Source organism: Lampetra fluviatilis, chromosome 63 (assembly GCF_964198595.1).
Source record: "Lampetra fluviatilis chromosome 63, kcLamFluv1.1, whole genome shotgun sequence".
In the NCBI taxonomy this organism is placed as follows: Eukaryota; Metazoa; Chordata; class Hyperoartia; order Petromyzontiformes; family Petromyzontidae; genus Lampetra; species Lampetra fluviatilis.
This window is the reverse complement of record NC_136337.1, coordinates 4,762,618-4,786,647: the sequence shown is the minus strand read 5'-3', so window position 1 is coordinate 4,786,647 and position 24,030 is coordinate 4,762,618. Positions and strand designations below refer to the sequence as shown.

The following is a 24,030-nucleotide window of genomic DNA, read 5'->3' as shown; positions in this document are numbered from 1 at the left end:
GATGTTGCGCGATGACGTCATCCCCAAATGGGGAAGTGTGATGTCACGCTATAACGTCACCTCCACGGGAGTGTGATATCGAACCGATTGATGTTTCCACCAACCGGGGAGTGTGATGTCGCGCTATGACGTCAGCCCCAAATGGGGGAGTGCGATGTCGCGCCATGACGTCACCCCCAAATGGAGGAGTGTGATGTCGCGCCATGACGTCACCTACAAATGGAGGAGTATGATGTCACGATGACGTCACCCCCAACCGGGGAGTGTGATGTCTCGCCATGACGTCACCCCAAAATGGGAGAGTGTGATGTCACGCGATGACGTCACCCCAACGGGGGAGTGTGATATCGGACCGATTGATGTTACCACCAACCGGGGAGTGTGATATCGCGCCATGACGTCAACCCCAAAATGGGAGAGTGTGATGTCGCGCGATGACGTCACCCCTAAACGGGGGGGGGGAGGGGAGTGTCATGTCGCTCGATGACGGCACCGCCTCGAGGGAAGTGACGTCACTCACAATACCGGAAGTGTGCGTGTTGACAAGGAGCTTGCAATGGCCGGGCCGAGACGTTGACGCCGACACCGCCGCCGCTGCCGCCACTCGCGACCGAGACTCCCGGAGAAGCTGGGACACCCCGAGACCCCGAGAGAGAGAGACGCCGCGAGCCCAGGGCCAATGTTAGAGTTGGAGGTGGTGCCCGAGCGCTCCGTGGGGAACGAGAGATGGGAGTTCACGTTGGGTGAGCTTCGCATGGGGAGACGGGAGGGGGGTTGAACAATGCCTTGCGCAAGAACGTTTCATATTATACAAACAACAAAGACACAACGGATACATACACTATCACACGTAACTATACATAGCGCAGCAACAATAGCCGTGCAGTTACGCGTAACTACACGGCGACTACAATCACACAGACCACAAAGATATTTCCCGTGTAGCCTTAACAGACTGTTGGGGCAAGTGTTGTTAGCGAGCACCTATGAAGGCCGGCACGGCACACGAGGGGGTGGGTGGCCAGCACCACGCCCGGCCGCCTTTGTCTCTCTAGTAGCGATGTTTACACACCGCACCAGGTACTCATTTGAGGCCGAGTCGATCTAGGGGAAGCCCAGGACGGGTTCAGATAAATCGTCACTGGTGTTGGTCGTGAGCGGGAATCGAACTCTCGCTAAGTTACACACAAACATGTAACTACACAACGACATCCACACAGTTACACACGAACATGTAACTACACAACGACAACCACACAGTTACACACAAACATGTAACTACACAACGATAACCACGCAGTTACACACAAACATGTAACTACACAACGACAACCACACAGTTACACACAAACATGTAACTCCACAACGACAACCACACAGTTACACACAAACATGTAACTACACAACGACAACCACACAGTTACACACAAACATGTAACTACACAACGACAACCACACAGTTACACACGAACATGTAACTACACAACGACAACCACACAGTTACACACAAACATGTAACTACACATAACACAACGACAACCACACAGTTACACGTAGAAACGCACGTACAGCAACGCAGTTCTACACAACACGAAGTTATACACGAGACGATTATACTTAACAACACAGTTATTGACAACACAGTTACCGATATACACAACACCGTGATACACAGCACAACTTTACACACCAACACGGTTATACACAACATTTAGTAATGCATAGCGACATAATTCTGCCCTCGGACACGATTATACACAACACACGAATACATCACACTACGTGAGTCACAACAGAAACGCGATTATACACAACAACAACACAGTTATAAATTTCGATTTAAAGCTTTCGTGACTGCAGGGATTCATCTTCTTGGTTCTTTCGGTAAAGTCACGTAGAAGGGAAATAATAAAATAATACAAATAAAACATAATAAAATTCGATTTTAAAATACAACATAATAACATTGTATTTTATTTGGTTTTATTTTTATTATGTTATTATTTCCCTTCTACGTGACTTTACCGAAATAACCAAGAAGATGAACACAGTTATATACAACAATACACGCAGTACACCGTTATTCACAACGCATACGTAATTATACACAGCACGCGTATACACAGGGTACAATAAGCCCTAAGAGCACTCACACCATTGTTGCTACACAACACGCATAAATGCACAACGCATACGCAGTGGCATACAACGGCAAAGCAATTCTGTAGGTTTTCTTTAAAACCCCACTTGCTAAGCGAAGGCCCATATGGCCAAAACCCCAAGCGGCCAGCAATAATCATCGACTGTCAAAATTGTAATCGATACGTTCCTTGAATTGAGCGATGTTATTAAGAGCTCTAGGGAAAAATAGACGATGGGAGGGAATTCCAAATTGGGAGCAGTATGCAGACCTGCACTGGGCGAACGAATGTTTGGTGAGTTGTTAAATGGGTGGGTGGTTGGTGAGTTGTTAAATGGGTGGGTGATTGGTGAGTTGTTAAATGGGTGGGCGGGCGAGTGAGTTGTTAAATGGGTGGTTGGTGAGTTGTTAAATGGGTGGTTGATTTGTGAGTTGTTAAATGGGTGGGTGGTTGGTGAGTTGTTAAATGGGTGGGCGAGTGAGTTGTTAAATGGGTGGGTGGTTGGTGAGTTGTTAAATGGGTGGGTGGTTGGTGAGTTGTTTAATGGGTGGTTGGTGAGTTGTTAAATGGGTGGTTGGTTGGTGAGTTGTTAAATGGGTGGGTGGTTGGTGAGTTGTTAAATGGGTGGGTGGTTGGTGAGTTGTTAAATGGGTGGTTGGTTGGTGAGTTGTTTAATGGGTGGTTGGTGAGTTGTTAAATGGGTGGTTGGTTGGTGAGTTGTTAAATGGGTGGTTGGTTGGTGAGTTGTTAAATGGGTGGGCGAGTGAGTTGTTAAATGGGTGGGTGGTTGGTGAGTTGTTAAATGGGTGGGTGGTTGGTGAGTTGTTAAATGGGTGGGTGGTTGGTGAGTTGTTAAATGGGTGGGCGAGTGAGTTTGTGGTGGTTGAGCAACACAGTATGGCGGAGATGACTTGAGTTCTTTAAACGGGTGGAGGAATCGATTAAGTTAACGGGAACGGTGACGATGCTCGTAGCGATAGAAGAGTGATAAGGAGACGACTGGCCGACATTGAGCGAGTGATTGGAGATTATTGAAGAGGTCTGGATCAGTCTAACCATGACCCCAGTGAAATTTAATTCTGTCAAGCGCAGTGGGCTCGTTAATTGAGTACTCCACAACAGGAATTCCAGCTGTGGACAAATGTTTGCTTTGTATATCAGCCACGAGTTAAGGGTGCGTTGGCACAGATAGGAAAACAAAGCTTCAATGCTTCATAAACCGGGTTAGCAATACAATGCAGTACTACACTATATTAACCATTCCATGACAAGTCATATGAGATCGTTGTACCCAGCAGGTTAATGGTTTTACTATGACGAATACATCCCTGTCAACCCCTTACCAGTGCCCTACCTTATTACAGACCAATTCGGACTTTAGTGGTCACCCCGTGCCCTTAGAAATCTCAACGTTCATCCTACAAAGTCCCATCACCAGGGATGAACACAGACACAATTATTTTGCCCGTATTGAAACGACCGTACGCCGTATGGGACCTGAACACTCAATTTCTCTGTACAAGAATACGGGGTAAAGCGTATGGGTTGACAGGTATACGAATAACAACCTTGTTAAATATGACAACACCTACAATGTACCGTATAGGCATGCCGAAAGTACACACCTTCAGATAATTAGATCATCTTCGCCCACTGTGTAACGTAAACAATTATATCCCATCACACAGACATGGGGTTATATTTATGGCCTGCACTTAGTCTAAATTAACCCTCAATTAAACACACATTGCAACGCTACGCATGAGGCCTCGACAGTGAGTTCTGCAGCACAGCCGTGACCCTCTTATGGGGGCAACCCAATCGCTAATAGCGCTTGCCCCAACAGTCTGTTAGGGCTACACGGGGGATATTTGTCTTTAGATTTGAAGCTTTCGTGACTGCAAGGATTCATATTCTTAGGTTTTTTCGGTAAAGTCACATAGGTAAAAAATTAATAAAAGTAAAATAAAAATAAAATAAAAATCACGACGTTTCGGAGGCAACACCAGCCTCCGTCTTCAGGTGGAACCGTCACAGCACAATAACTGTATCAAGTACTCCGAAACGTCGTGATTTTTATTTTTATTTAACTTTTATTAATTAAAAATTTTTACCTATGTGACTTTACCGAAAAAACCTAAGAATATTTGTCTTTGTTGTGTGTGTGTAGGAATGCCATTTGCCCAGGCCGTGGCCATCCTCCAGAAGCAGTGCCACCTCATCAAGAACGTGCAGGTCTGGTACAGTGACCAGGTAAGCCCCATTCTTGCACCGTTCACAGATTTAAAGATGTTATACAATACATTTTTCGTAGCAGTGACGCGGTGGTTACATTTGTGCTTCGGCGCCCTCACTCGAGTGCCTTTTCTGCTTGGAGTTTCTTCTCCCCCTGTTCACGGTGGCCTACCACTGTATCCATCACTGTGAGCATTTAATCCGCACTCATGGGGTACTGGAGTGGAATACTTTAGGCCTCGGCGACTTTGTATTTCTATTCTTAGGTTTTTTCGGTAAAGTCACGTAGGTCAAAAATTTAAATTAATAAAAGTAAAATAAAATAAAAATTAAAAATCACGGCGTGTTGCCTCCGAAACGTCGTGGTTTTTTCTTTTATTTTTATTTTTTCTTTTATTAATTTTTATTTTTTGCCTACGTGACTTTACCGAAAAAACCTAAGAATATGAATCCTTGCAGTCACGAAAGCTTCAAATCAAGAATTTGTATTTCTAATTGATGCACCGTGCTCGATCACATCTGTTACTGCAGGGGCCTCTTGCCATGAGGTGTAGTACGTTAATGTTCATTTGCCCGGCAAAGGCCGTCGGTAAAACAACGGTTCCCAAATCCTTGCGTTTAACCCTTTCCCATTCCAAGACGTCTACAAGTTGCAGGCCGGGTGTCCCGTTCACCGCTGAATTTCGGAACGCGCAAGTGGTACAGCATTCATTTTGTTTAGAGAGGCGTAGCACCGCTGTTTTTAAAGACGTTTTACTCACCACAAAGAACCGTAGCGATATATTCTAGATTTGAAGTTTTCGTGACTGCAAGGATTCATACTCTTAGTTTTTTCGGTAAAGTGACGTAGGTAGAAAATTATTTATTATTATTTTATTTTTATTAATTTTAATTTCATTTTTTACCTACGTGACTTTACCGAAAAAACTAAGAGTACGTAGCGATATAATCACTATCTGTGATAGTAGGCGTAAAACTGTGCCACACGCTCTCCCGCATGGTGTTTTTCCTTGCGTTTCCGTTCTAACGACGTACATGTGTACATTTAATGTGGTAGATGCGTTCCTAAAATAATTGGGAAAGGATTAAACAGCTTCTTCTTGGGTTTTTTTGGTAAATTCTAGATTTGAAGCTTTCGTGACTGCAAGGATTCATACTCTTAGTTCTTTCGGTAAAGTCACGTAGGTAAAAAATGAAATTAAAATTAATAAAAAATAAAAACAATAAAATCACGACGTTTCGGAGGCAACACAAGTCTCCGTCATCAGGTGGGACCGTCACAGCCAGATTTGCTGCTTGATGCAGTCGTGATTTTTTTTATTAATTTTAATTTCATTTTTTACCTACGTGACTTTACCGAAAGAACTAAGAGTATATTTTTCAGTAAAGTCACGTAGGTAAAAAATTAAAACTAAAATTAATAAAAGTAAAATAAATATCACGACGTTTCGGAGGCAACACAAGCTTCCGTCTTCAGGTGGAACCGTCACAGCACGATAGCCGTATTTTTATTTTACTTTTATTAATTTTAGTTTAAATTTTTTAACCTACGTGACTTTACCGAAAAAACCCAAGAATGTGAATCCTTGCAGTCACGAAAGCTTCAAATCTAGGATTAAACAGCTGTGTACGTGTGGCCATGTTCCTTTGCGTTCCAGAGTCCTGTGAGTAGTGACCTGGTGCTGACCCTCACTCAGGATGGGATCAAGCTGCTGTTTGACCCATACAGTCAACGACTGAAGGTGAGTGTCTGGGGCTTAGGGGCAGCCCAGTGTCCGCTGGCAGAATGCGGCCCTCACGGCACTGTGGTCGCACCTCTGACATCGCAAGACTGGAGCTGTGCGTGACCTTGTTCAAGTACGGCGAGTCCCCATTTAACACGGTGGTAGTAGATGCGTTCTTGAAAAGTTGTGTGTTAAAGCGAAAAACGCGTGAAGCGAAAACGATTTGCCCAGAAATAATGTAACGATAATATGTGGCGAGATACGATGTTATAGATTTGACGCTTTCGTGACTGCAAGGATTCATACTCTTACTTTTTTCGGTAAAGTCACGTAGGTAAAAAAATTTAATTAAAATTAATAAGCCAGATTTGCTGTATTTGCTGGCTGTGACGGTCCCACCTGATGACGGAGACTTGTGTTGCCTCCGAAACGTCGTGATTTTTATTATTTTATTTTTATAAATTTTAATTTCATTTTTTTACCTACGTGACTTTACCGAAAAAACTAAGAATATGAATCTTTGCAGTCACGAAAGCTTCAAATCTAGAACTGTGCTAAACAACTGTTTATTTAAAATAATAATTGCAAGTCGTAAATCCCATGTTTACTGGCTTTTTATTGTTCATCTTATTTGTTGGGTTGGTGTCTCCTGGTTCTGATTAAGGAAAGTGATTGAATGAACCATTGTATGACGGGAACATTGAAATAAGTCTTCTCAGTCTATAAACATGTTTTCACACGCTGGTTTCTGAAGTCACTATGACCGGTATGATGTCAAAATAGATTTGAAATTGTGAGGATTGTGTGTTGGCGGAATGGTTATGCAACCAGTGTTATTGAGCCTTGGTCCACTGGTCGTGTTGAACACTCCAGTATTTGTCTTGCCTGGTTTTTGTACATTTTGTCTTTCATGATCGTAGAACAGGACATATTTTTGAAACTCTATAATAGAGTTTTTTTTTGGGTTAGATCGCGTAAATATATAAATGTGTCGTTAAAACCCGCCACCACACGACACGGCCAACTAGTAAGGGTTGTCACGTAAACAGAACGTGCTAATTCGTCACTAGTACAGGCATGTTCTCTTTACATGTTGGTTGTTGGTTGTTTGACTTGCATCCCACTGGGATTTTTGCACACAGCGTTGGTGTACGGTGATTTTTTTCTGCAATATTTTGCTGTCTTTTCTTGGATTTTCTGTTTGCACTTAGTTACATATTCACTTTAAGATGTTTTTTGTTCATGTTTTTTGTTTGTTGCGGTTGCACCCGATTCAAGAGCCGAATGGCTCACAGGGCTATACCTAATAAATGAACTTGAACATGACAACCCTTACTAGTTGGCTGTGTCGGGTGGTGGCGGGTTTTAACGACACATTTATACATTTACGTGATCTAACCCAAAAAAAAAACTTATGGATGATATTGGTCGCGAAAGCCTACGTGTTAAATTTTAGAAACTAACAAAATAATTAGGTTTACTATTTTGAACCAGCTGGGTGGTGGTGCCGTGCTAACACGTGTGCCTCGTAGCAAGAAGGCCCTGGGTTCAATTCCGGACTCTGGCATCATTGTGTGTGCGGAGTTTGTCTGTTCTCCGCCTGTTCTGCATGTGTTTCAGTAACAGTAGTACCTCACTTAAAAGTTTTTTGCTTAACGCTACACTTTTTAGGAATGCACCGACAGTGTTAAACCAGGAATTAATGTAATGTGTTCCTATTTAGAGCCACAACTCTCCAATTGTGCGATTGTGGTCATCCAGAACAGACCATCTAACTTCTAGATTTGATTCTAGATTTGAAGTTTTCGTGACTGCAAGGGTCCATACTCTTTGGTTTTTTCGGTAAAAGTCACGTAGGTAAAAAAATAAAATTAAAATAAATTAAATAACGACGTTTCGGAGGCAACACAAGCTTCCGTCACACTTGATACAGTAATTTTGCTGTGACGGTGCCACCTGAAGACGGAAGCTTGTGTTGCCTCCGAAACGTCGGGATTTAATTTATTTTAATTGTATTTCTTTTACCTACGTGTCTTTACCGTGAAAACCAAAGAGTATAGACCATCCAACGTATAACACCGCAATACCCCGATCACCAAATACAAAGGACACAGCGATACATTCCGCTGCTCCTGACATGGTTGTCTGGCTTGACCACCTGAATGTGAAATTGTAGTTGTTGCTCTGCATCTACATCAGCAGCCGTACGAAAGAAGCAGAATTCATAGCCACGGGTTGTTCCTGCCCGGTCTTGTATGGGAAAATGTTAATTACCTCGCCTGGTCGTTAGCCCCCTTACCACTGTCTCCCCCGTGTGTTACAGATAATTGAAGTTTACAATTTAAGCAAGGTGAAGCTTAAATACTGGTAAGTCGTGTTTTCTTCATCGATCTTTCTTAACAGGGCTGTTGTGTTAATGTCGTGGTGATTGCCACGTTTACATATTAGCGGGGTCAGGTGACACAGCGACTCTGATTTCCTGGATTGTTACTCTGGCTTCCTCGATCTTGTCCCGATGATGCTTGACGTGGTCTCAAGTGAAATTGCTAGATTTGGCTTTGCAGTGGGACGAACGGGAATGCAACACTGCTTGAGTATGTGTCTGCCTTCTTAAAACTCGCACACGTTAAATGTATCCCCTCTGTGACTCCTGTTCTTCTTGGTTATATGTATGTATGTATGGGTGCTTCGGTGGCGAGATGTTAACTCCCTCACCTGGTATGCAGGAGGTCGTGCGTCAATCGCGACCCTGACACCTGTGTATTTGGAGTACCATCCGTTTTTTCCCTCCATATTTAGAAACATGCATTTAGAGTATTTGGCTGCGATAAATTTCCACGTGATGAGCCATTCCGTTGAGCTATCATTTGTGGCCAGGTCGCTTCTGAAAAAAGCTATATAGCTCAGCTTAGCCTTAGTTTAGTTTGGAGTTTAGTATGTTGAACATCTTTCGCACCGTACATAGCCAACCATGCTAACCAGAGGTGCGGAGGGAAGGACAACAATCTAATAAGTATAACCCGTAAAAACAAAGTTTTTCACTATAAATCCTTTATATGCGTGGCAGCTAGAGTCCTCTCATCCTCTGGCTTGAGATGGCTGCCACCTATGGGTCAGATGATTGTCTGCCAGTATTAAGCAATTGGTAATTAAATATTTAATTTGTTTTCCCTAAACAGTGTAAAATTTTTGAAAAAAATTTTCACGAACATTAATTGTCTTGCACAACGAGTCTGTGTGCAAAATGTCAGCTCGATTGGATCACGGGAAGTGGGTTAAAAAACGACCGAAAGATTTGCACGGTCGTAAGCAAGCAAGCAAGCACGCAAGCACGCAAGCAAGCGAACTTAATATAAAGGATTTTAAAACACAAAGCATTCTAAAAAGAAACAGACAAGACTCTCCTTCTGAACCCATTATGCCATTTTGATAAATGCTGTTCGCGAATATCAACTTAGGCGGGCATGGCACATGATTGGGTGTGCACAACAAACTGCCTTGTATTGATTTTCAATTCCGGTTAACCCACTTGAGACTGGGTCAACCATCCAAACTTTAGTTGGCAGTTGATATTTTACCTTATAGTTTTAAAACCTTAGATATCTCAATCCTTGTGAGTCACTCCTGTTGGATTCTGCACGTAAACACTACATTTATTTCTCTCGTATTAAATACTGTAAGTGACCTCTGTTTCCACATATGTCATACAAATAACTGTCATCCATTAACCTATTGGCTCATACTCTTAGTGCTTTCGGTAAAGTCACGTAGGTAAAAAATGAAATTAAAATTAATAAAAATAAAATAAAAATCACGACGTTTCGGAGGCAACACAAGTCTCCGTCATCAGGTGGGACCGTCACAGCCAGATTTGCTGCATCAAGGTTCAAATCTAGAACCTATTGGCTTTCCAGACAAAGGATCCTCATGGCGGTACCCGGGGGTACCAAATAATACAAACTGGCCGAGGCAATTAAATATTTTATTTCTGGGACACTTTTTTTGTCCAGGGGGGTACTCAACTCCACGACTGGGGGTACCAATCAATCCGAAATCGTTGCCACTCCGCGATGTCTAAACGCAGCGAGGACGATAGCGCCGAAACCCTGAACGCTCGTACGCACCGTAGTAGTGCATCGTGTCCAGCTCGTCGAGATGAGTCGATTGCCGCATCGCCGACCATGAACAGACTAAAAATGACTGCATCACGGACATTGTGCGGGAGCCGGGGTACCGCCATAAGGTTCAAATATCAAGCAGCATTTTTCTTCTTGGTTCTTTCGGTAAAGTCACGTAGAAGGGAAGTAATAAAATAATAAAAATAAAACATAATAAAATAATTCTCACGACGTTTCGGCTACAACGCAAGCAGCCGAAACGTGGTGAGAATTATTTTATTATGTTTTATTTTTATTATTTTATTACTTCCCTTCTACGTGACTTTACCGAAAGAACCAAGAAGATGAATCTCTGCAGTCACGAAAGCTTTAAATCGAAATTTAAGCAGCATTTTGTTAAGCAGGCGAACTGGACCGGTTTCAACCTTCTGTGTCTCATCTGCAGAATAACTTGCTGACCCGCCCCGACTGGACATCTGTGAAAAAGAGCTTCATAGCTCATCAGATTCCTCCAGTCTCAATAACGATTCATATTCTGAGTCAGCCTTGTTAAACAACTGCTGCTGGATTACCAGATATTATTAGACGCTGAAACAATCACGCTGCATTTTCGATTTAAAGCTTTCGTGACTGCAGGGATTCATCTTCTTGGTTCTTTCGGTAAAGTCACGTAGAAGGTAAATAATTAAATAATACGATTAAAACATTAAATCATTCTCACGACGTTTCGGCCACAACGCAAGCAGCCGTCTTCAGGTGGAGAACAGGTCTGTCGAGAAGGCAGAGTCTGAAGACGGCTGCTTGCGTTGTGGCCGAAACGTCGTGAGAATTATTTTATTATGTTTTATTTTTATTATTTTATTATTTTCCTTCTACGTGACTTTACCGAAAGAACCAAGAAGATGAATCACGCTGCAATTTACTCAATTGGGATTATACATGTAGCAACATCACCCCTTGCTACTGCGAACAAAGACTTGGCAGGATCCTCCTGAAAATTATTCGTTGAGACTCATTGAGGCTTCCGCTGTGCTCCGTGTGTATTCTGCTGTGTGTACAATATTCTGCTGTGCTGTGTGTATTCTTCACAGTTGTGCTTGCATAGGTGTGTGTTTGTATATGCATGTGTGTGTCAATATATATCATTGCCATGGTGGTGGGGAGTGGTGGCGCAGTGGTTAGTGCATTACGCTACGAACCCGGCGACCTGAGTTCTATTGACGCTAATATTTGAACCAGTCCTGGGGCTCCCCTAGGTCGACTCAGCCTCAAATTAGTACCTGGTGTGATGTACAAACATCGTCTCTGGGGAGACAAAGGCGGCCGGGTATGGTTCTGGAAACCGATCCCCTTGTGTGCCGGTACTCGCTAACAGCACTTGCCCCAGATGTCTGTTGAGGCTATACAGGGGGACATTTGTCTTTGTGTGTGCGCTGTACTGCAGCGGAGTGCACTTTAATTCCCCGACCATCCCTCCGACCATCGAGCAAATCGACCAGTCGTTTGGAGCGACACACCCTGGCGGTACGTACACACGCACACGCACACACACACACACCCCTACCTGCATCTCCATGCCGATGAACTCACCACGGCTTACTCATTTATTCATTTATTCTGCTAGTTTAATCGTACTTTAATTTTATATTGCATCATTCACACCAACAGCATCCCACAACCCTGTACATTAATTATATAGGAGGACCAAATAACATATACGCGATTGACTACATACGGCCCAAAAGAAGCTCAAAACACACAGAATAAGAATCTGAATATTTATTTATACTGGAGGAATCCGATGAGCTAGAAAGAACTTTTTCACAGGTGTCCAGTAGTGGCAGGTTTTGAACGTTACATCAGCAAACAATACAAAAACATGAGAGTAGTGCAAAGTACGAGAAAGCTAAACAAATCGCCCAAACACATACCAATACAACTTCAACATCCTACCAGGCAAAGCCCGCTGATGTATTAACTTATTTTTCAGAAGCGACCTGGCCGCAAATGATAGCTCAATGAAGTTACCCATCATTTGGACGTTTATCGCACCATAATAATCTAATTAATCGCACACATACCAAGAAAATAAACACCCCTACTACCAAGCAAAATCAAAAACCAAGTGTGTGCGCTTGCGTGTGTGTCCCCCCTGCAGTGTACAACTCGGCCGAGCAGCTGTTCCACCTCAACTTCCGCGGCCTCTCCTTCTCCTTCCAGCTCGACACGGGCTACGAGGCGCCCAAGTTTGCGGTAAGCGCTGCTGCCCGATGTCTCCCGTGGAAGAGTCGTCTCCCCCGGTGTCCGCCAGGCATCGGCCCATGACACCTGGATGTTAACGTTTTACTCCGCGCTGCCGTTACCACACAGCAGCTGTGCTCCTACTGTCTGGGGCAGCTTTTGAGGACACTAAGTCGTACTCATCAACAGTCATAAAAAAGAAGAATGTGATTGGAACCTCATTTGCCAGTAAAAAATATGATAATTGGTTTTTTACCCTTCTATCTGGCAACAAAACTGACACCTTTTTTTACAAGGAGTCATGTTTGCATAGACCACAATACCTGCAGTCATAATGCAAACAAAAAACATAATTCTGAGGACAGTGCATATATTATCAGAGTTATGTTTTTTGTTTGCATTATGGCTGCAGGTATTGTGGTCTATGCAAACATGACTCCTTGTAAAACGGTGTCAGTTTTGTTGCCAGATAGAAGGGTAAAAAACCAATTATCAAGAAGAATGCGATTTGTAATACACGCGATATTTCACAGACATAATTGACCGTGACTCTTAAGGTGCGGAACCAAGTTCACTGTCGCGGGGGAACTGGTGGGACCTTTAAGTGTCTCCTTTAAATTTCGATTTAAAGCTTTCGTGACTGCAGGGATTCATCTTCTTGGTTCTTTCGGTAAAGTCACGTAGAAGGGAAATAATAAAATAATAAAAGTAAAACATAATAAAATAATCCTCACGACGTTTAAATATACGCTGCCAAGCTTGGTGGTGTTCATTCAGACGCTGTCTTTCCAACAGCCCTGTTCTTCACCTGAGGACGGCTGCTTGCGTTGTGGCCGAAACGTCGTGAGAATTGTATTTTATTATGTTTTATTAATATTATTTTATTATTTCCCTTCTACATGACTTTACCAAAAGAACCAAGAAGATGTATCTCTTCAAAGTCGGTGTTGATTGAACACTTCTGCTGCTGCTGTGAATGTGCAGTGGGATCATGGCATTCCAGACAGTGGGGGCTGCCACGGAGAAGTGACGACCCGTCAGCAGTGGCGTGAGCGAGCAGTTGCAGGGTTGCGCCTTTACTTTGTAGCTGAGAAACAAGGGGGCGAACGTAACCCACGCTGCCGTATTTTAATTTTACGTCCGCGCATGCCAATCCGTGCGTCCGAAAGGAAATCTCCGTTGGCTGCCGACTTCTGGAACCGCTGACAGATTCTGAAAGCAGTCAACGGGTTGCCACGGTGGCAAGATGTTTACGACCTCGCCTGTTATGCAGGGGTCGTGGGTTCCATCCCGACCTGTATATTTGGAGTTTGCGTGTTTTGCCCGTGGCCTCGCGGATTTTTCTCTGGGTCTTCCGTTTTTTTCCTTCCACATTCAGAAACATGCATTGTAGAGTATTTGGCTGCTATAAATTTACACATGATGAGAAGCCACTTCGTTGAGCTTTTCATTTATGATAGCGAGGTCGCTTCTGAAAAAGAGCTACATAATAAAATAATAAAAATAAAACATAAAATAATTCTCACGACGTTTCGGCCACAACGCAAGCAGCCGTCCTCCTTGCGATGTGGCCGAAACGTCGTGAGAATTATTTTATAATGTTTTATTTTTATTAATTTATTATTTCCCTTCTACGTGACTTTACCGAAAGAACCAAGAAGATGAATCCCTGCAGTCAGGAAAGCTTTAAATCGAAATTTAAGAGCTACATAGTTCAGTGGGCTTTACCTGGTAAAAGAAAAATAGTTTATACTTTTTATAGTTTAACGTGGCAGCGATCCCTGCGCTGTGGAGCATCGTGCCGCCTTTGCCTGCCGCCACGTGCCACACGTCACCGGTTGCTCTCCCGTTTCCTTTGCAGCCTCACTACGCGCATGGCCTCGCGTCCTTGCAGATCCCCAATGGGGCCACGGTGGAGAAGATGTACATTTACACAGGGAACTCGCTACAGGACACCAGGTGTGTGTGTGCGTGCGTGCATGTGTCTGTACGTTATAGGGAGCAGTAGTGTAGTGCTTAGCGCGCTGCGCTACGAAACCAGTGACCCGAGTTCTATTCCTGCTCAGTCAACACCAGTGACCATTATCCGAACCGGTCATGGGCCTCCCAGAGGTCGACTCAGCCTCAAATGAGTACCTGGTGCAGTGTGTAAACATCGCCACTGGGGAGACAAAGGCGGCCACCTATCGGAACGGGATCGGAAGTAAAAGCCCATGCGGGAGGACTTGTGGCACAGTTTGGTGCTAGCTATCATAGAGTGCATTCGTGTCGTTACAGGTCTTTGCATTGAGTGCAGTGTCTTTAAAAAGAACGGCGCCTCTCTAAATAAAATTAACGCTCACTGCTTGCGTGTTCCCGAGATTTAGCAGTGAACGGGACACCCCACCCGGCAACTTGCAGGCATCTCGGAACAGTAAAGGTTTAACATATCTGCTCTGGTCAATGTCTCTTGCACCCTCACCAGAGGTCGCAACCGGGTACCCGATACCCGTACCCTACCCGATACCCGGCTACCTGTACCTGGCCGAGTACGGGTACGGGTAGCCGTTTGCGACCCTGGTGCGGCCGGGTACGGGTAAGGAATCAAAACCCGTTTGCGACCTCTGACCCTCACCCACCTCCGCCCAACCCCCCCCCTCACTCGCCGTCCCCCCCCCCAGGGCCCCCCTAATGCCGCTCAGTTGCTTCGGTGGAAACGTGTATGCGGAGAGTGTGGACGTGCTCAGGGACAGCTCAGGACCCACGGGTCTTCGCTTCAAACTGCAGACGACAGGCAAGGGCTCGACACCGCACGGAGCGTAAACCACCGTCACGCGAGCTCCGGCCATCCTCGCTAGCAGCAGCAGCGGCGGCGGCGGCTTCTGGCTGGCCGTTGAACAAAGACGGTTACCGCATCGCGCGCGTTCATTTGCATTTCGGCGGTTGTCTGGAATGCTCTTCCTTCTGATATTAGGAAGCCACTAGAGCCACGCACTTTAAATAATCTTGATTGAAAACGAATTTCTTTAGAAGTGCTTTTTTTGTGTTTTATTTGTTATCCTTCCCCCGCGCCTCCAATGAGCATAGTTAGCTACGTACGGTGCGAAAGAAGTTCAACATACACAGCTCACTGTACACCACCGCTACTCTAGCACCACTCTCCAGCTCACCGCGCTACCCATTCACCAATTCACTCACTGCATTACCCCGCCTCACTAACACCGCTTTCCAGGTGACTCGGGACACTACTCACTCTCCAGCTCACAACACCGCTACCCACTCACCAGGCCTCTTGAAGTGACACAATTGACGGAGATATGGCGCTACAATTTAGGAACACAGCCTTGTTGCCCGGGTCAAATATATTCCCCTCCAGTATCCGAGTTGTCTGGCTCTGATTCTCTTGGGCAAGTTCTGTTAGCGAGCACCGGCACACAAGGAGATCGGTTTCCAGAACCATACCCGGCCGCCTTTGTCTCCCCAGAGACGATGTTTGTACATCACATCAGGTACTCATTTGAGGCTAAGTCGACCTAGGGGAGCCCCAGGACTGGTTCAAATATTAGCGTTAATAGAACTCAGGTCGCCGGGTTCGTAGCGTAATGCGCTAACCACTGCGCCACCACTTCCCACCACCATGGCAATTATATATATTTAAACACACACATGCAAATACAAACCCACACCTATGCAAGCACAACTGATACATCTCGTTTGTTCACCGATAGGCCACGGTAGTTTACTGTCTTGCCTGGCATGTAGGAGGTCGTGGGTTCGATCCCGACCCTGACGTCTGTGTATTTGGAGTTTGCGTGTTTTTCTCCCCCGTGGTGGCATGGATTTTTCTCCAGGTCCTCCGGTTTTTCCCTCCAAATTTGAAATACACATGACGCTTTTAGAGAATTTGGCTGCTATAAATTTCCACGTGATGAGCCAACTTCCCATGAGCTATCATTTGTGGCCAGGTCACTTCTGAAAAAGAGCTGCATAGCTCAGTGGGCCTTACCTGGTAAAAAGAAAAGTGTAGTTTTAATGTGTTTAACACATAGCAGGCTTTCGCGACCAATATTATTCATAATCAACGTTTTTGGGTTTAGATCGCGTTATTTATAAATGTGTCGTAACCCTCGACCACCCGACACGGCCAATCAGTAAAAAAGTGTCACGTTGACAAAAGACAAATAGTTCACTGCTTTAGCCCACCGGTGTGTTGAAGCGTGAAACCACAACATTTACAATTTGAGTACGACGTTTCGCTGGTAATTGCATCCAGCATCATCGGCGAATTGCCGACACACCGGTGGGCTAAAGCAGTGAACTATTTGTCTTTTGTCAACGTGACACTTTTTTAAATCCTTTATATTAAGTTTGCTTGCTTGCTTAGGACCGTGCAAATCTTTCGGTCGTTTTTTAACCCACTTCCCGTGATCCAATCGAGCTGACATTTTGCACACAGACTCGTTGTGCGTGACAATGCATTTTCGTGAAAATTTCCAAAATTTTACACTGTTTAGGGAAAATTTTTTAAATATTTAATTACCAATTGTTTAATGCTGCCAGACAATCATCTGACCCATAGGTGGCAGCCATCTCAAGCCAGAGGACGAGAGGACTCTAGCCGCCCCGATGCCACGCATATAAAGGATTTATAGTGAAAAACTTTGTTTTTACGGGTTAATTTTTTATTGATTGGCCGTGTCGGGTGGTGGAGGGTTACGACACATTTATAAATAACGCGATCTAAACCCAAAAACGTTGATTATGAGTTTTAGTGTGTGCCGTACGAAGCGAAGCGGCGGCCATAGGCTTGTCCGCCTCCCTTGCTGTCTCTGCGGAGCGATGAGCGGGGGGCAGGCAGCGGCGTCACGGCAGCATCGCGTGGCTCATGACGCGCGGTGCGTACCGTTCAGGATGCGGCCCGGTCATGCGAGCCGAGACCAAGCTGCAGGCGTTCGACCGCTGCGTGCGCTTCGGCGATCATTGCCAGGAAGTGTCCTCCGCCCTGGGCTGCCCCCACAAGGTCTTCTACAAATCGGAGGACAAGGTGAGCCCCCCCCGCCCCCCCCCCCCCCGTTGCCCCTACGTCTTCACGCGGCGGTGACGCATGCTGCCCAGAGGTCGCAAACGGGTTTTGATTCCGTACCCGTACCCGGCCGCACCAGGGTCGCAAACGGGTACCCATACCAGTACCCTACCCGATAACCGGCTACCCGTACCCGGCCGGGTATGGGTAGGGTACGGGTACCCGATTGCGACCTCTGGGATGAAGCCATGTTGCAGGTGCGGGTGGGTTGATTCTAGGAATTTGAATTGTGAGAAGAGACAAGACGTTGGGAAATGAGTGACAAACGGTTACTCACCAGTGACTCACGGCCTACCCGTACCTGTACCCGGCCGCACCAGGGTCGCAAACGGGTACCCGTACCCGGCTGGGTACGGGCAGCCGGGTATCGGGTAGGGTACTGGTATCGGGTACCCGTTTGCGACCTCTGATGCTGGCACTGCGTTGTCACGCCCAGGGAGACGGATGCACACCGATTTCCCCCTGTTACGGTGGCGAAATGTTAACAACCTCGCCTGCTATGCAGGAGGTTGTGGGTTCGATCTCGACCCTAACACCTGTTGTGTATTTGGAGTTTGCGTGTCTCTCTCCTCGTGGTCGTGTGGATTGCTCTCCTGGTGTCCGGTTTTCCCCTCCACATTTCAGAAACACGCACAGATGCTTTGTCTGCGACTATAGATTCCCACATGTGGTGATGTCAGCCACTGAGATGGTGAGCTATCATGTGTGGCCAGGTCATCTCTAAAGTAAGAGCTAACCGTTCAGTGGCCTTTTCCCGGTAATATAAACAATAGTTTTAATATTCTTGGTTCTTTCGGTAAAGTCACGTAGAAGGGAAATAATAAAATAATAAATATATTAAACTATATATTTTATTATTATTATTTTCCCTTCTACGTGACTTTACCGAAAGAACCAAGAATATGAATCCCTGCAGTCACGAAAGCTTTAAATCAAAATAGGTTTAATAGTTGAAATAGCTTTAAAAGGTAGACTCGGAGGTGAATTACTCCAATGTGGCAGGTTTTGATTCGCGTTACAGCTCGTGGGATAATCAATTTCCGTGGAGAAATGACACCTGTCGGAGAGAAAGGGTGTTTTACGATGGTTTCTCTCCCCCGCTCTCTGTTCTCCTCATTAGATGAAAATTCATTCGGCGTCTCCACACAAGCAGGTGCCCTCCAAGTGCAACGACTACTTCTACAATTACTTCACTCTGGGAGTGGTGAGCTCTTGGCTGAGCACTCACCACGGGGGTGGGGGGGGGGCTCTCTAACTTCGCTGTCGAGCAGAAATTCACAAACTCAAGTCCATCACGGCCCACTGCCACCACCACCACTAGCCAGAAGGCCTCACTCCTCCGCACTCAAAGACAAATTGACTCGTTCCATGCTGCACACGCTGCACACACCCAATGATGATCATCTTAACCCTTTCCTATTCCGATGACGTGCATGCGCGTCATCAATTTGGCTTCCGATTCCCATTCCGATGACGTACACATGTTCATGTTTGTGCAGGGAAAGGGCACGTGGCAGTTTTGGCGCCAGCGATCGTAAAGTGCAACGGTCGTGTAGCTACGGACCTCTGCGGCGAGCACAATGTCTTTATAAAAACAGCGGTGCAACGCCTCTCAAAGTAAAATTAATGCTGAGCCGCTTGTGCGTTCCGAAATTTGGCGATGAACGGGACACCCACCACCCTGCAACTTGCAGACGTCTCTGAAGGGGAAAGGATGAAACACGTCTCCCACGCGACGGGCAAAGCAGTTAACGCCATCTGCCATCTGTGTGCGTCCCCCCCTTCCCCCATCCGCCCCCCGCCTCCACCACAGGACATTCTATTTGACGCGGCATCTCATCAGGTGAAGAAGTTTGTGCTGCACACAAACTACCCGGGACATTACAACTTCAATATGTGAGTGCCGCGCCAAACGCCGGCGGCGCGTGGTGCGATCGCCTGCGGTCTCTTCATCGAGTCACATGCCCATCGTTTAGTCCTGGCCATCCCTCCATGATATATCGAACGGATACGTTCCTAATATCTTCTTGGTTCTTTCGGTAAAGTCACGTAGAATGGAAATAATAAAATAATAAAAATAAAACATAATAAAATAATTCTCACGACGTTTCGGCCACAACGCAAGCAGCCGTCCTCAGGTGGAGAACAGGTCTGTCGAGAAGACAGAGTCTGAATGACACACCCCAGGCTTGGAGCGTCTATTTAAGCTGGGATGGAGGGGGGGAAGAGCGCCTTGACAAAATAATTTGCATATCAAGAGGAGTTTGTTGCTTGCGTTGTGGCCGAAACGTCGTGAGAATTATTTTATTATGTTTTTATTTTATTATTTCCCTTCTACGTGACTTTACCGAAAGAACCAAGAAGATGAATCCCTGCAGTCACGAAAGCTTTAAATCGAAACGTTCCTAATACTTTTGTCCGTAAAGTGAAATTCCATTTGTCGAGCCCTGTTTTTTTACCCATTGACTTACGATTTGCAATTGGGAGTACGCGTTCCTTGGGAAAACCGATTCAGCCCCAAGACGAAATAAAATGACACTTAAGAATGCGGAAAAGATAATTTCTGGTAAGAAATCAATAATAGTACTCAAGTCGCGAGTGGGGGGGGAAGGACAACAAACTAAATACAAAAAGCAGTTCTTGAGTTGCCGTATAATGATGACTGTACTACTGTTTTAAAGACTGGTTTTGGGAGCTGAATTAAAGGCTTGAAAATGTTTAGCACGTGTCTTCATTACCAAACTAGCAGCCCTCATGCCCTGTGGACTTATCCAGCCGGCCAGCAACTGTTTTTCAATCTAGTAGGATGTTAGTACGATCGCCGTGGATCCACAGCCGGGGTGGAGGGTGGATAGGGGGCGGGCATAACGTCACGTACACGGCGCAGCGCCCTGCGATTCAGGTGACGATATCGCGTAGATGTGCCGGTGACGTCAACCTCGCACACACGCGTGCTTGCGCGGCAACAGCTAGCCAGGAGTCTAGGCTGGAAACCAGCCAGCAAAACTTTTGTTTTCTGAAATAGCACACGAAGCGTCTGATACACCCACAGCGATGACTAGGGCTAAGAATGTCGCTGGTGCTCCTCTATCCACAGATACCACCGATGCGACTTCCGGATCCCAATCTCTTCTCGATTCGGTGAGCACTCACTCTCATCTCCACCCCCTCAACATTCGTCGGCTTCGCCCAGGGCCCATTCAAAGCGCAAACACCAGCAGAGGGCAACCAGCGTCTCTGTCGTTCACTTCGACTTGAAAAGTGCACGTCGCTCTTGCACGGAGAAACGTGTTTCGTCAATTGGTTCGCACTTCACGTTTGTTTTATTTGCGGTTTACTTGCTTTTTATTCCAGGAGAGCCACATCGAGTCGTAGGGCTCATTTTCAGGGGGCTCCTGCCGCTACGTTGGGTTTTTATTTGAACCATTTTCCGTTCCAAGACGACCGCAAGTTGCAGGGTGTGGCTCCCGTTCACCGCTGAATCTCGGAACGTGTGAGCGGCTCAGCATTAGCTTTAGTTAGAGGGGCGTAGCAACGCTGTTTATAAAACACTACTCACCGCACAGAACTGTAGTGACACGACCGCACTCTATGATAGCTGATGCCAAACTGTGCCACACCTCCTCACCGTATGGCCTTGTGGGAGTCTCGGTGACGATAAAGTTATCTTTGTTTTCCTTCCGGTTCTGTTCTGATGATCTACACATACATCACCGGAAGAGAATCTGAAGAAAAACTGATGACGTACACGTACGTACATTGGAATGGGAAAGGGTTAAGTTGTTTTCAGCCAATTAATGAATGAGTGTGTATCCATGTGGGGGGGAAACCTGATCCACCCGGAGCATACCCACACGTGCGAGGGGACAACGCTCTATCCACCGTACAGATACAAACAGATGGCGATTAGTCCTCTTGCTGTACTGCCTCCTCTTGGCAAACCAGGGCATGACACCTCAACGCCCACGGAAAGGCAGTTTCACAACATCTGTGCGGTGATCCATCAATCCTCGCTGCTGCCGCCTCCACGGTGCTGAATGACAGGCAGCCACGTGCATAGCCACCAACCGCCCGGCTAATTTACCCATGAAAACTGAATCTCAAAGACTCTTTGTCAGGATGTTCCTGTCAAGTTTTCGCAGGTGGGGGGGACGATATTGCCCCTTTGCAGAATCCCATTTGAGAAATGTTTTCGCAGGGTAATTTTTTTCACAATCAAATGTTTTTTCCGGCGACAGTTGTATTAGCTTGAGACAGTCTTGGTTTCCGAGCGCAACTTCTTATTTGTGATAAAAGTTGAAAAGTGTGCACACGTCGTCGCCAGTAGGCACGATGATGACCGCCGGTCGAGACCGGAAAAGAAGTGGCAGTCAAAGGAGGAGAACACGCCCCGATAGGACGTTTTCCGTGGAGATGGAGCGATAGTTCAACAAACTATATTTTTTATCCACACGTGGAGAAATCTCTTCATAGCTTCAGAGGCCTTTCAATTTCCACGTCCTGGTAGCGCCGGTGGTGACTGACTGTGTGCGAGGTCCGCGACCTTCAGTCGGGCGACCGCAACTACGTTTAGTGGGACTGCATCGTGACGGGCCGCTTTGTGTTCGCAGACTCGAGCGACTTGCAGAAGGAGCCGTTCGTCATCACCGCTTACACCAAGGTGAGTGCCGTGCGTGACGAGAGAGAGAGCGGTGCGCGCGAAGAGACGGCCTAGCGGGGGTTTGTCCCCTTACGCGCGCAGCGCTCCGTGGCTCGGCACCACAGTGGCGAGTGGGGGGGCGCCACAATGGCTAGGAGATGTTGACTACCTCGCTTGGTATTCATAATCAACGTTTTTGGGTTTAGATCGCGTTATTTCTAAATGTGTCGTAACCCTCCATCACCCGACACGGCCAATCAGTAAAAAAGTGTCACGTTGACAAAAGGCAAATAGTTCACTGCTTTAGCCCACCGGTGTGTTGAAGCGTGAAACCACAACATTTACAATTTGAGTACGACGTTTCGCTGGTAATTGCATCCAGCATCATCGGGCAATTCGCCAGAATGGTGAGGCTCTGCTCTGTCTCCCATTCTTATAGAGAGCAGCAGCAGGGTGACGTCATCATTAACTCGCTTGCTATGCAGGATGTCACGGGTTCGATCCCAAGCCTTGACGCCTGCTGTATATTTGGAGTTTGCATATCACTCTCTCCTCATGGTCGCGTGAATTTTTCTCCCGGTCCTCCGGTTTTTCCCTCCACGTTTCGAATCGACATCACGCTTTTAGAGTATTTAGGCTGTTATACATTTCCACGCGATAAGCCACTTCGTTGAGCTATCATTTGTGGCCAGGTCGCTTCTGAAAAATAGCTACATAGCTCAGTGGGCCTTACCTGGTAAGATAAAAATACTAGTTCGTTTTAGCACCGTCTGTACGGCGAGCTCTGCTGTTGATCCGATCGATGGTCGTTCGTTCTCTTCTGCGGCACCCACAGTCTGGGGCTGTCTTCCTCCACCCCTTCCATCCGTGCTGTCGGCTCCCTGTTCCCCCCTATTCAAGTCTAGGCGCAACACGTTTTTCTTTTCTTCTGCCTACGACTGACTGCCTCACACTCTCTTATATCATTGTTACCACCGTGTCTGTAATGCAACAGTCTAGTGTACATCCACATTGTATCGTCCTCTGTTTTTTCTCTTCTGAAGCCTCTGCATCGTTTTTTGGCGCTCCTATTTGGTTAATATACTGCACGGGCATCGCAAGGCTCTGGTATCGAATCCTCGGCCTCGAGATAAATAACATCTTCTCGCCATGGTGGAAACCCCCCTATATTGCCAGCGCTGTTGTGTGCGTTTCCGGCATCGTGTGTGTGAGCTGATAGTTGTGTGTGTGCAGTGTGTGAGCTGATGATTGTTTGTGTGAGCTGATAGTTGTGGGAAGGTAGCAGTTAGCGTGCTGCGCTACGAACCCAGTAAACAGGGTTCGATTCCCACTCACGGCCAACACCAGTGACGATTATCTGAACCGGTCCTGGGCCTCCCCTAGTTCGACTCAGCCTTAAATGTTTATCTGGTGCGGTGTGTTAACATCGCCACTGGAGAGACAAAGGCGGACAGGCGTATTGCTGGCCACCCACCCCCTCGTGTGCCTTGCCGGCCTTCATAGGTGCTACTCGCTAACAGCACTTGCCCCTACAGTCTGTTAAGGCTACACGGGGGATCTTTGTTGCGTGTGTGATGTTGTGCTGTGCAGTGGGACTCGGTGCAGGAGGTCCTCCCCCATCCCATGGAACATCCCGTGGTGCTCAACAGGTGAGGATTGGCATCTTTACCTTCCTGTCCCGTATTTTGCATGTATTTATTTAGCGGCACCTTATCCCACGACTGCTTTATAAAAATAATAACATTAAATTTCGATTTAAAGCTGCAGGGATTCATCTTCTTGGTTCTTTCGGTAAAACTCGTGTAGAAGGGAAATAATAAAATAATGAAAATAAAACATAATAAAATAATTCTCACGACGTTTCAGCCAC

The 24,030-nt window shown here is 46.1% G+C and overlaps 1 protein-coding gene across 2 annotated transcripts in view; it reads left to right on the top strand.

Moving 5' to 3' along the window:
* The first annotated feature begins 530 nt into the window (after positions 1-530).
* The window catches only part of PHAF1 (phagophore assembly factor 1), a 35,118-nt gene continuing 11,618 nt past the window's right edge, over positions 531-24,030 (top strand). Inside the window, exons 1-15 of one of the 2 annotated variants that reach the window (XM_078881969.1) lie at positions 531-743; positions 4,312-4,394; positions 5,016-5,075; positions 6,035-6,118; positions 8,424-8,467; positions 11,663-11,742; positions 12,377-12,471; positions 14,321-14,418; positions 15,120-15,232; positions 17,349-17,482; positions 18,642-18,725; positions 19,335-19,417; positions 20,619-20,662; positions 22,132-22,181; positions 23,751-23,809. In XM_078881969.1, coding sequence (XP_078738095.1) covers positions 680-743; positions 4,312-4,394; positions 5,016-5,075; positions 6,035-6,118; positions 8,424-8,467; positions 11,663-11,742; positions 12,377-12,471; positions 14,321-14,418; positions 15,120-15,232; positions 17,349-17,482; positions 18,642-18,725; positions 19,335-19,417; positions 20,619-20,662; positions 22,132-22,181; positions 23,751-23,809 — 1,175 coding nt within the window. In that variant the 5' untranslated portion in view covers positions 531-679. The remainder of the gene's footprint in view (positions 744-4,311; positions 4,395-5,015; positions 5,076-6,034; positions 6,119-8,423; positions 8,468-11,662; positions 11,743-12,376; positions 12,472-14,320; positions 14,419-15,119; positions 15,233-17,348; positions 17,483-18,641; positions 18,726-19,334; positions 19,418-20,618; positions 20,663-22,131; positions 22,182-23,750; positions 23,810-24,030) is intronic. The other variant, XM_078881970.1, reaches the window with a different exon arrangement.